The sequence below is a fragment of the Blennius ocellaris genome, assembly GCF_963422515.1.
Source record: "Blennius ocellaris genome assembly, contig: SCAFFOLD_87, whole genome shotgun sequence".
Lineage (NCBI taxonomy): Eukaryota > Metazoa > Chordata > Actinopteri > Blenniiformes > Blenniidae > Blennius > Blennius ocellaris.
In genome coordinates, this window is record NW_027662210.1 from 38,090 (window position 1) to 50,867 (window position 12,778).

Genomic DNA, 12,778 nt, shown 5'->3' on the forward strand with positions numbered 1-12,778 from the left:
TACGGCGACTGTCCCGTCACGTCCCTGGTAAGACGGGTCTTTTCAGGGTTTGACCTCCGGAGCTCCACAACTTGTGGCCGGAGACGATGATGGCGTGTTTCTGTCCACAGGTTCTAAACGGAACCAACGTCCACCAGCTGAAGCTGCGTTACTTCGACCACCTGCTGCAGGACCACGTGACGGCGGAGGCGTCCTGCCGGGATCCCGCCGCCCGGCAGGGTCCGGCGGCGCCGCTGGTGAGGTGCACCGCCGCCGACGTGACGGTGAAGCTGCCGCTGGGAGGCAGGCTGCAGCGGGTGGAGGCTCTGGGTGAAGACGCGGTGGTTGGCACGGCGATAACCACCAACACCACGGCGGACGCAGTGTTCATTCAGATCTCCAGAACCCCGCACACGGTAAGGTGCCCCCCCCCCCCCCCCCCAGTACCACCCAGTGTCTTGGCTCTCTGCCCCCAAACTGAGACGGTGTTTCCACAGGATTCCTTCTTGGAGATCACGCTCCTGGACTCTGCCGGCGAGATGTCCACCGTGGTGTCGGCGTGTCTGAACGGAACCGCGAGGGACGACCAGCCCAGAGCGCCCAAACATCCACGCACTTCCCAGTTGGATGATGAAGACGAAGACTCCTCAGAGGCTGACGACGAGGATGAAGAGGCTTCGGACTCTGAGGCTGACGATGATGAAGATGCTTCAGACCCGAAGGCTGACGACGACGAGGATGAAGACGCTTCAGAATCCAAGGCTGACGACGAGGATGAAGATGCTGACGACGATGAGGAGGATGAAGATGCTTCCGACGACGAGGATGACGATGAAGATGCTTCAGACTCGAAGGCTGACGACGACGACGACGATGACGATGAAGATGCTTCAGACTCTGAGGCAGATGACGACGACGAAGACTCTCCAGCGAACCAGGATGAAGACACTTCAGACTCGGCGGGCGACCAGGACCAGGATGAAGACTCCGACTCTGACTCTGAGGCGGACCAAGATGAAGACTCTTCTGAGGCCGATGATGGCGAGGATGAAGACTCTTCAGACTCGGCGGGCGACCAGGACCAGGATGAAGACTCCGACTCTGACTCTGAGGCTGACCAGGACGAAGACTCTGACTCTGAGGCTGACCAGGACGAAGACTCTTCAGAGGGCAAGGACGAAGACCCTACCGACTCGGCGGCAGGAGGACACGCGGGCTCTTTGGGTTCTGCAGCGAACAACACTGCCTCTTCGGCGGACGCCAACTGAGTCTTTACTTTGTCCTACAGAAATAAAGTCTTTATTGGATGAACTTGATGTTTCTATTGTTTGTTCCACCACGCAACGGTTCATTCTTCCAGAATGAAATTTGACCATTTCCAGGGGACATGAGGGACATTTTGGTGGTACTTGAACTGAGCGAGGCCTGAAGCCCCGTCACTCTCCAGACGTATCCCTTCATGATCAGACTCCTTCAGCCTCTCCTGAACTTGAACCAGATCCCTGCTGCTTCAGAAGGTTCTGGTAGAACCAGTTCACCTCACAGCATGTCGGCTTTCCACCAAAGCTACCTGTGAAAGCTGTTAGCTTCCAAACTTATCGAAACTGACGGAGAAACTTGCAGCAGTAATGTGACACTTCATCACAACCAGTCATAAAGTACATCATCAAAGGCCCTCCCTTTGATGTACTTTATGACTGGCTGCTAGCCCCGCCCTGGACAGATTGGTAGTTTTACTTTAGTAGAACCGATTATGGAAGTCGTTAATCTCTGACCAGGTGACCGGATGTCCTGGAGGGGAAACGTGACGTTCAGGGAACTCCAGTTAAACAAATCTTTAACAGTTTCTTTCAACCGGTTTCAGAATGTGCTGGTCTGAACAGGTGATTTCACCTCTTTATCTTATCTGATATCGGTCACGACTCTTAACGGGACATTCTGATGTAGTTTCCCGGGTGTAGAACCGAGCTGCTCTGGAGGCGTGGCGCCGGAGACGATTCCAGGCACAGGAAGCAAAAGCACAAAGTTGTGAAACTCCGGTGACCTCCCACCTGAGGAGGAAACTCCTTTTATGGTGTGTGCAGGTGTGAGGCCTATAAAACGACGTGCAGAACACACACACGCCTCACACACACACACGCCTCACAGCAGCCGGACCAGCATGCCACTGGGCAGAGTGCAGAAGGAGAGCCAGGGGCCGGGGAACCGGGCCCTGCTGGTGTACGTGTCCAGGTACTACCCCGGGGAGACGCTGCGGAACCGACCCGGGGCCGAGCGGGACGCCAAGAGGCTGCACCGGACCCTCCGGAAGCTGGGCTTCCTGGTGGAGCTGCACAAGGACCTGAGCAGCCAGGAGATCCAGCAGCTGTACCGCACAGGTACACACACACACACACACACACACGTCAACTTCAAAGCATAATTCAAGTGTTTGTGACTTTGAAGTGCAACTTGTGGGTGAATCTCAATCTAATGAACTAAAACCAGTTTTAGTAAAATAAATTCCGATTTGCACGCAGACTGAGAGCATTTCAGTGACACTCGTTTACAAAACCGGCGCAAAACCTTCGCTAAGTTCTCGGCGTCCGTTCACACGACGGCGGCGCTCGCCGACACAACGCTGGAACATTTTGAACACGCCGCGAAAGTGGAACTCTTTGAGCTCCGACTCCGCCGCGGCATCGCAAACGACAGAAACGACACTTGGTGGAAACGCAGAAGCTCCGGTCCGGCTCCCGGTCGCCATGGCAACCAGCTGTTCCGCACATTGCTCGGCAGAGACCATCGGAACAAAGTTGTGACTCCCGGTCCAGATTCCCCCCGGACTTGGTGGTTTTATTTTGACAGTCACCGTAATAACAAGCCGATTTTGACAGTCCATCCCAAGTGTTCCCCAGAACCTCTTACTTCAGAAAGAACTCCTCTACCACTCCGGAAAGTCGTGGATGACCACCAGATGAATTATTAATCCCGTTGACTTGAAGTCTAAATAATTATATAACTCGTGTTGCGTCACCGCTTCGGCGTTCGTCTGGTCAGAACAACCTCGGTCGAGTTCTATCTGATGATCCCAGGAAGATACGAGGCCGTCGGCAATTCCGTAAACACTGATTGGAGCATTTATCAGTTTGCAATCAGGAAGTGATGTCATCGGGTCACGCGGACCGACAGAAGCAGTAAACACGAAGCGGGGACTGAATGTACAGAGCGCTGCAGGGGCGTCAGACATACCTGAGCCGCTGCGTCGCCTGCAGAGTCGGAGGCGTCGTTAAGAATGACATCGTTCTCGTCTCGGAGTTGCACCTAACCCCCCCCCCCCCCCCCCGTTTCCACGTTTCCAGAACGCTCCGCCGTCGTACCCAACAAACGTTCTCCGTTTCCTCTTGGGATTGTCGTGGCGAAGACGAGGCCTTGAAGCTTAAAGAGTTAGAGCTTCAGACCAGAGGAGGATGAAACCGTAAAGAAATAAATCCTGGTTCCCAGAGCGGAGCCTGGTAGTAGTACGGTGGCCCTGAAGTGCAAACCACAACAACAAATCACTAGACTAGACAACTGCAAATTGAAAAACACAACAACAAATTGAAAAACACAACAAATAAAAAAACACCAGGACAGTAACTTCAAAGGAAGAGCAGCAGACGAGCTCTCTGATTGGACGACGGAGCCGTTCAGCCTTTGAACCAGAAGTTATTCTGCCTGGAGAACGAATTTCAAAACCTGGAAAAGTTTGACGACTCCTCTACCGACTCTTTCTCGCAGCTTGGACAAAACATTGTTCCTCCTTTCCTTCCCGATATTTTCTCCTCTTGAAGCTAAACGCGCCACAAGCGAAACGACCACCGGTTCATAAAGCGCTACTTTCCCGTCGTCCAATCAGAGAGATCAGAGAGATCAGAGAGATCTCTCGCTGCCAACTGGTATCTACCTTTTCCCTTTAAGTTACTGTCTTTGTGGTTTTCAATTTGTTGTTGTGTTTAGTGATTTGTTGTTGTGGTTTGGACTTCAGGGCCACCGTACTGTAGGACCCAGGTACTACATGAAAGACATCCTGCTGGTGTTGTTGGAACTCTTTGATCCTGACCAAGAGCCGCGTTGCTGGTCGACACGACGACGAGTCGGAGCGTTTCAGGAGTTCAAACGCGTCGTCATGGATTCTGTAGTGTACCGACTCGTCTCCGTTTGTGCCGCAGAGAGTCGGCGACCCGTGAAGGACTACTTCCTCAGCGTCCTGTCGTCTCACGGGGACGAGGGCTGCGTGTTCGGAGCCGACGGGAAACCCGTCCAACTGTCCCAGATCTTCTCCTACTTTGACAACCAATACATGGAGGACAAGACCAAGCTGTTCCTCATACAGGTGGGCGGGGCAGCGGTGACGGGAGGGGGGGAGGGGCGGCAGGAGAGGTGGGGCGGCAGCAGGTGGCGGGGCCAAGGCAGGAGGGGCGGGGTCTGACGTTTGTGTCTCTGCAGGCGTGTCGAGGACCCGACCTGGACGACGGCGTGGAGGTGGACTCGGGTGGAGGAACCAGCAGCTTCTCTCAGCATCTCTCACTTCCTGTGGAGTCGGCGGTGATGTACGCTACACCACCAGGTACGCTACACCACCAGGTACGCTACACCACCTGGTACACAACACCAGGTACACAACAGGTGCGCTACACCACCAGGTACACTACACCACCAGGTACGCTACACCAGGTACACAACAGGTACGCTACACCACCTGATACACTACACCACCAGGTACACTACACCACCAGGTACACTACACCACCAGGTACGCTACACCAGGTACACAACAGGTATACAACACCACCAGGTACACAACAGGTACACAACACCACCAGGTACGCTACACCACCAGGTACACTACACCACCAGGTACACAACAGGTACACAACACCACCAGGTACACTACACCACCAGGTACGCTACACCTCCAGGTACACAACAGGTACACAACACCACCAGGTACACTACACCACCTGATACACTACACCACCAGGTACACTACACCACCAGGTACACTACACCACCAGGTACGCTACACCAGGTACACAACAGGTATACAACACCACCAGGTACACAACAGGTACACAACACCACCAGGTACGCTACACCACCAGGTACACTACACCACCAGGTACACAACAGGTACACAACACCACCAGGTACACTACACCACCAGGTACGCTACACCTCCAGGTACACAACAGGTACACAACACCACCAGGTACACTACACCACCAGGTACGCTACACCTCCAGGTACACAACAGGTACACAACACCACCAGGTACGCAACACCACCAGGTACACAACAGGTACACAACACCACCAGGTACGCTACACCACCAGGTACGCTACACCACCAGGTACACTACACCTCCAGGTACGCTACACCACCAGGTACACTACACCACCAGGTACGCTACACCACCAGGTACACTACACCACCAGGTACACAACACCACCAGGTACACTACACCACCAGGTACGCTACACCACCAGGTACACAACACCACCAGGTACGCTACACCACCAGGTACGCTACATCACCAGGTACGCTACATCACCAGGTACACTACACCACCAGGTACACAACAGGTACACAACACCACCAGGTACACTACACCACCAGGTACGCTACAGGTACACAACACCACCAGGTACACTACACCACCAGGTACGCTACACCACCAGGTACACAACAACCGTACAACAGGCATCACGGGGACGTGTGGACAGAATTGTTCAGGAGAAGTGGGGGGAGAATAAAGACGTGGTCGTCATGGCGATGGACTCCAGTCTAATGACCTCCTGGTTCTCATGGAGTCTCATTTGTCCCCCGGAAGCTTCTGGTCACTTTGTCCAGTCGACTCTTCAGTGACGATCAGAACCTCTTGATCAGAACCTCTTGATCAGAACCTCTTGATCAGAACCTCTTGATCAGAACCTCTTGATCAGAACCTCTGGAAGACGAGACTCTGACTGACGTCACGGTACTTTGCGGTAACCTTGCCCCGCCTTGCCTTGCCCTGCAGGCTACGGGGCGTTCATGCACCCCCTGGGCTCGGTCTTCCTGCAGACCTTCTGCGCCCTGCTGGAGGACGAGGACCAGCGCCGTCTGGAGCTGACCCGCCTGCTGACCCGCCTGTCGCACCGCGTGGCCTACACCTTCCAGGCCAAGGGCGGCGAGCTGCAAGGCAAGAGGATGATGCCTTGCCTCCTGACGCGCCTCACCAGGGACGTGTTCCCATTCGCCGGGGCGGGGGAAGGGGGCGGAGCCTCCGGGATCTCGGCCACGTCGCTGGTCGGCGCCGGCGGCTTCCGAGAGCGAACGCCCTCCATCAGCTAGACCCCAGACCTGGTTCTACCGGAGACCCTGGTTCTGACGGACCCTGGTTCTGACGGACCCTGGTTCTGACGGACCCTGGTTCTGACAGACCGGTTCTCTGCCCTCCAGCTGGACCCTGTAAAAAACCTCCATGTTTGTTTACTGACTCTTTATTTATTCCTGAATAAAAACTTAAAATACAGTTTGAGCCTCGTCTTTTTTCCTCGTGGAACCTGCAGAACCAGAACCAGAACCAGACCCAGAACCAGAACCAGAGGAGATTTTCGGTCGAGGTCCGGGTCTTGAACCCAGGAATTAGAACGTTCCTCGTCCCTGTGACATCACTTCCTCCTCTTCCTGCGTCCTTTTCCTCTCCTCCTCCTCCTCCTCATTACTCTCCTCTTCCTCCTCCTCCTCCTCATTACTCTCCTCTTCCTCCTCCTCCTCCTCATTACTCTCCTCTTCTTCCTCCTCCTCCTCCTCATTACTCTCCTCTTCTTCCTCCTCCTCCTCCTCATTACTCTCCTCTTCTTCCTCCTCCTCCTCCTCCTCATTACTCTCCTCTTCTTCCTCCTCCTCCTCCTCCTCATTACTCTCCTCTTCTTCCTCCTCCTCCTCCTCATTACTCTCCTCTTCCTCCTCCTCCTCATTACTCTCCTCCTCCTCATTACTCTCCTCTTCCTCATTACTCTCCTCCTCCTCATTACTCTCCTCTTCCTCCTCCTCCTCATTACTCTCCTCCTCCTCATTACTCTCCTCCTCCTCATTACTCTCCTCTTCCTCATTACTCTCCTCCTCCTCATTACTCTCCTCTTCCTCCTCCTCCTCATTACTCTCCTCCTCCTCATTACTCTCCTCTTCCTCCTCCTCCTCCTCATTACTCTCCTCCTCCTCATTACTCTCCTCTTCCTCCTCCTCCTCCTCATTACTCTCCTCCTCCTCATTACTCTCCTCTTCCTCCTCCTCCTCATTACTCTCCTCCTCCTCATTACTCTCCTCTTCCTCCTCCTCCTCCTCATTACTCTCCTCCTCCTCATTACTCTCCTCTTCCTCCTCCTCCTCCTCATTACTCTCCTCCTCCTCATTACTCTCCTCCTCCTCCTCATTACTCTCCTCCTCCTCCTCCTCATTACTCTCCTCCTCCTCATTACTCTCCTCTTCCTCCTCCTCCTCCTCATTACTCTCCTCCTCCTCATTACTCTCCTCTTCCTCCTCCTCCTCCTCATTACTCTCCTCTTCCTCCTCCTCCTCCTCATTACTCTCCTCCTCCTCATTACTCTCCTCTTCCTCCTCCTCCTCCTCATTACTCTCCTCCTCCTCCTCCTCATTACTCTCCTCCTCCTCCTCCTCATTACTCTCCTCCCCCTCCTCCTCATTACTCTCCTCTTCCTCCTCCTCCTCATTACTCTCCTCCTCCTCCTCATTACTCTCCTCCTCCTCATTACTCTCCTCTTCCTCCTCCTCCTCCTCATTACTCTCCTCCTCCTCCTCCTCATTACTCTCCTCCTCCTCATTACTCTCCTCTTCCTCCTCCTCCTCCTCATTACTCTCCTCCTCCTCATTACTCTCCTCTTCCTCCTCCTCCTCCTCCTCATTACTCTCCTCTTCCTCCTCCTCCTCCTCATTACTCTCCTCTTCCTCCTCCTCCTCCTCCTCATTACTCTCCTCTTCCTCCTCCTCATTACTCTCCTCCTCCTCATTACTCTCCTCTTCCTCTTCCTCCTCCTCCTCATTACTCTCCTCCTCCTCCTCCTCATTACTCTCCTCCTCCTCATTACTCTCCTCTTCCTCCTCCTCCTCCTCATTACTCTCCTCTTCCTCCTCCTCATTACTCTCCTCCTCCTCATTACTCTCCTCTTCCTCTTCCTCCTCCTCCTCATTACTCTCCTCCTCCTCCTCCTCATTACTCTCCTCCTCCTCATTACTCTCCTCTTCCTCCTCCTCCTCCTCATTACTCTCCTCTTCCTCCTCCTCCTCCTCATTACTCTCCTCTTCCTCTCCTCCTCCTCATTACTCTCCTCCTCCTCTTCCTCCTCCTCATTACTCTCCTCCTCCTCCTCCTCATTACTCTCCTCCTCCTCATTACTCTCCTCTTCCTCCTCCTCCTCCTCATTACTCTCCTCTTCCTCCTCCTCCTCCTCATTACTCTCCTCTTCCTCTCCTCCTCCTCATTACTCTCCTCCTCCTCCTCCTCATTACTCTCCTCCTCCTCATTACTCTCCTCCTCCTCCTCCTCCTCATTACTCTCCTCCTCCTCTTCATTACTCTCCTCCTCCCCCCCTCTCCCTCCTCCCTCCCTCCCTCCTTCCCTCTCCCTCCTCCCTCCCTCTCCCTCCTTCCCTCTCCCTCCCTCCCTCCCTCACTCCCCCCCCCTCTCCCTCCCTCTCCCTCCTCCCCCCCTCCCTCACTCCCCCCCCCCTCTCCCTCCCTCTCCCTCCCTCCCCTCCCTCCCTCCCTCCTTCCCTCTCCCTCCCTCCCTCCCTCACTCCTCTCCTGTCTCTCCGCAGCTCAGCCGCGGCTCATCCCGTGTGTGTTCCCCGCCTCCGCACCGCCTCGGGCCGGGCATCGAGCCCCGCGGTGACTCGGCGGAGCGATGCCCGCCGCAGAGAGCTCCACTCCGGCTGCGCTCCCCTCGGCTCGGGCCTCCTGCTCCTCCTCCTCCTCCTGCTCCTCCTCCTCCTCCTGCTCCTCCTCCGCGGGACTTTCAGCTCGGAGGAGGACGTGAACTTTTCCCCCGGACGCGGAGTTTTGTTTTTTGCGGCTTTTCGGACACTTTTCTTGCGGGTTGTTTTCGCCTCGCAGGCTCCTCGTGTTGCGTTCAGGGACTCACGGAGGTTTTTTTTGTGTTTTTTTTCTCCCCCCACACACACACTTCTGGAATTCGACGCCAGAAAGCTGAAACGTCCGGGTCCGTGAACGCACCAGCTAACCGCAGCTAGCCTGCTAGCAGTTTAAAAGAACAAAATACGTTCTTGTTTTTTTGAGCGCTTCTGCCGCTCGAAGGGCAGGAAAGCGGGGGGGCTCCGGCCGGGGGGGGGGAGTGGGGGGGAACCGCGCCGCCGCCCTCAGCTACACACTCTCCGGGCCGCTTTCTGCCCGTTTTTCTCCGTTTTCTCTGCCCCGCAAAGTGCCTCCAACTCGGGCCGGGTCCGCGGCGGGCGGCCGAACATGCCGCGGCTCGGCCGGGGCCACGGAGCGGAGCCGCCGGGGGCCGTGGGGGGGCCCGGGGGGGGGGGACGACCTGGGGGCGAGCGACGAGCTCATCGCCTTTAAAGACGAAGGGGAGCAGGAGGAGGAGGAGGACAAGAGGGGCGCGGCGGGGGGTCGCGACCTGGACGACGTCAAGTCCTCGCTGGTCAACGAGTCCGAGGCCAACAACAGCGGGTCCGAGGGGGAGGTGAGCGGGGACCCGGGGGGGCTGGCCGGGGGGGTCCGTCGGGGTTCCCCCAGAGGGGCTCCTTCATCAGGACTCTTCCAGTGGGGTTTCTCCATCGGGGTTCCTTTATCAGGGCTCCTCTGGGGGGGTGCTCCTCCATCGGGGTTCCTCTGGGGGGGTTCTTCCATCGGGCTTCCTTTATCGGGGTTCCTCTGGGGGGGTACTCCTCCATCGGGGTTCCTTTATCAGGGCTCCTCTGGGGGGTTACTCTTTCATCGGGGTTCCTCTGGGGGGGTACTCTTTCATCGGGGCTCCTCTGGGGGGGTACTCCTCCATCGGGGCTCCTCTGGGGGGGTACTCTTTCATCGGGGTTCCTCTGGGGGGGTTCTTCCATCGGGCTTCCTTTATCGGGGTTCCTCTGGGGGGGTACTCCTCCATCGGGGCTCCTCTGGGGGGTTACTCTTTCATCGGGGTTCCTCTGGGGGGGTTCTCCTCCATCGGGGTTCCTCTGGGGGGGTACTCTTTCATCGGGGCTCCTCTGGGGGGGTACTCTTTCATCAGGGCTCCTCTGGGGGGGTTCTCCTCCATCGGGGTTCCTCTGGGGGGGTACTCTTTCATCGGGGCTCCTCTGGGGGGGTACTCCTTCATCGGGGTTCCTTTGTTGGGGCTCCTCTGGGGGGGGTACTCTTTCATCGGGGTTCCTTTGTTGGGGCTCCTCTGGGGGGGTACTCTTTCATCGGGGTTCCTCTGGGGGGGTACTCCTTCATCGGGGTTCCTTTGTTGGGGCTCCTCTGGGGGGGTTCTCCTCCATCAAGGTGCCCCCGGAGAGGGTTCCTCCAGGAGTCCTGACCAGGTGTCTATGTGTCCTTCAGGCCGACCACCGGAGCAGAACCGGGTCAGAACTGGAGGACAGAGCGGGTCACAACCAGCTGCTACAAGGTACCACACTCTGTCCTCTGTCCACTGTCCACTGGTTCCCCGTCCACTGGTCCTCTGTCCACTGGTCCCCCATCCACTAGTCCACTGGTCTTCTGTCCACTAGTCCACTGGTCCTCTGGTCCTCTGTCCACTAGTCCACTGGTCCTCTGTCCACTGGTCCCCCGTCCACTGGTCCTCTGTCCACTGGTCTTCTGTCCACTGGTCCACTGGTCCTCTGTCCACTGGTGCACTGGTCCTCTGTCCACTGTCCACTGGTCCTCTGTTCCACCGTCAGTCTCCTGGTTCTCTGTTAGATTATTATGGTGACTGTCAAAATAAAACCACCAAGTTAGATTGTTATTATGGTGATGATGGTGATGATGATGACGATGGTGATGATGATGATGGTGATGATGATGATGATGGTGATGATGATGATGAGGGTGATGATGATGGTGATGGTAGTGATGATGATGATGATGGTGATGATGATGATGATGATAATGGTAGTGACGATGATGGTGATGATGATGATGATGATAATGGTAGTGACGATGATGGTGATGATGATGATGATGATAATGGTAGTGACGATGATGATGATGATGACGATGGTGATGACGATGGTGATGATGATGATGGTGATGATGATGATGAGGGTGATGACGATGGTGATGGTAGTGATGATGATGATGATGGTGGTGATGATGATGATGATAATGGTAGTGACGATGATGATGATGATGACGATGGTGATGACGATGGTGATGATGATGATGATGGTGATGATGATGATGAGGGTGATGACGATGGTGATGGTAGTGATGATGATGATGATGGTGATGATGATGATGATGATGATGGTGATGATGATGATGGTGATGATGATGATGAGGGTGATGACGATGGTGATGGTAGTGATGATGATGATGATGGTGATGATGATGATGATGATGATGGTAGTGACGATGATGATGATGATGACGATGGTGATGACGATGGTGATGATGGTGATGATGATGGTGGTGGTAGTGATGATGATGATGATGTCATCGTCTCCCAGCTCTGAGGAAGCAGCAGCATGGCGGCCTCCTCCAGACGTCTCCGTACCTCGGCTATCCGTTCTTCATGATCCCCGACATCACCAACCTGTGTGGTCCCTATGGGGGGCTGGCGGGGGGGGGGCGCACGGTGAGCACGCACACACACACACACACACACACACACACACACACACACACACACACACGATGCTGAAGACAGTTTAGAAGTAAATATGATGAACTCTGATTGAACCATGATTTACTTTTCTGATTGTTGATGGAAGGTGTTGTGACACTGCTGCTCTGCTAAACCTGCTGCTCTGCTAAACTAAACCTGCTGCTCTGCTAAACTAAACCTGCTGCTCTGCTAACCTAAACTAAACCTGCTGCTCTGCTAAACTAAACCTGCTGCTCTGCTAAACTAAACATGCTGCTCTGCTAAACTAAACCTGCTGCTCTGCTAACCTAAACTAAACCTGCTGCTCTGCTAAACTAAACCTGCTGCTCTGCTAACCTAAACTAAACCTGCTGCTCTGCTAAACTAAACCTGCTGCTCTGCTAAACTAAACCTGCTGCTCTGCTAACCTAAACTAAACCTGCTGCTCTGCTAAACTAAACTAAACCTGCTGCTCTGCTAAAGTAAACCTGCTGCTCTGCTAAACTAAACTAAACCTGCTGGTCTGCTAAACAAAACTAAACCTGCTGCTCTGCTAAACAAAACTAAACCTGCTGCTCTGCTAAACTAAACCAAACCTGCTGCTCTGCTAAACTAAACTAAAACTGCTGCTCTGCTAAACTAAACTAAACCTGCTGGTCTGTGAAACAAAACTAAACCTGCTGCTCTGCTAAACTAAACTAAACCTGCTGCTCTGCTAAACCTCCTTCAAAGTAAATCTAAAAGGTTCAGGCGAAGTGACGGCAGGTTTGAGGTTTGAAAGTGCCTCACCATCTTAACTCACATCACACCTCCCCTGAGAAGTTCTCTTCCTCCTACTGTAACATCTGCACACACACACACACACACACACACACACACACACACACACACACACACACACACAAGCTCCAGTGGGGAGATTTAACTGGATCCAGCTGTTAGAAATACCAGACGACACAGAGTCAGTCCATT

General features: G+C 54.6%; 2 protein-coding genes across 2 annotated transcripts in view; both read left to right on the forward strand.

The window, feature by feature from the left end:
• Window positions 1–2,140: 2,140 nt before the first annotated feature.
• On the forward strand, window positions 2,141–6,333 carry LOC308148104 (caspase-3-like; the record flags this gene model as incomplete). The annotated part of the gene is made up of 4 exons (XM_080521536.1): window positions 2,141–2,357; window positions 4,170–4,333; window positions 4,447–4,567; window positions 6,020–6,333. 4 exons carry the CDS (start codon window positions 2,141–2,143, stop codon window positions 6,331–6,333), a joined length of 816 nt encoding a protein of 271 aa, XP_080377662.1.
• A 2,572-nt stretch (window positions 6,334–8,905) lies between these two features.
• LOC308148105 (transcription factor 7-like 2) overlaps window positions 8,906–12,778 on the forward strand; it is a gene marked incomplete at its 5' end in the record, with an annotated part of 11,618 nt that continues 7,745 nt past the window's right edge. Inside the window, 5 exons of the mRNA XM_080521537.1 lie at window positions 8,906–8,947; window positions 9,115–9,146; window positions 9,316–9,709; window positions 10,561–10,627; window positions 11,670–11,797. Of these exons, the coding sequence (XP_080377663.1) occupies window positions 8,906–8,947; window positions 9,115–9,146; window positions 9,316–9,709; window positions 10,561–10,627; window positions 11,670–11,797 (663 nt within the window). The remainder of the gene's footprint in view (window positions 8,948–9,114; window positions 9,147–9,315; window positions 9,710–10,560; window positions 10,628–11,669; window positions 11,798–12,778) is intronic.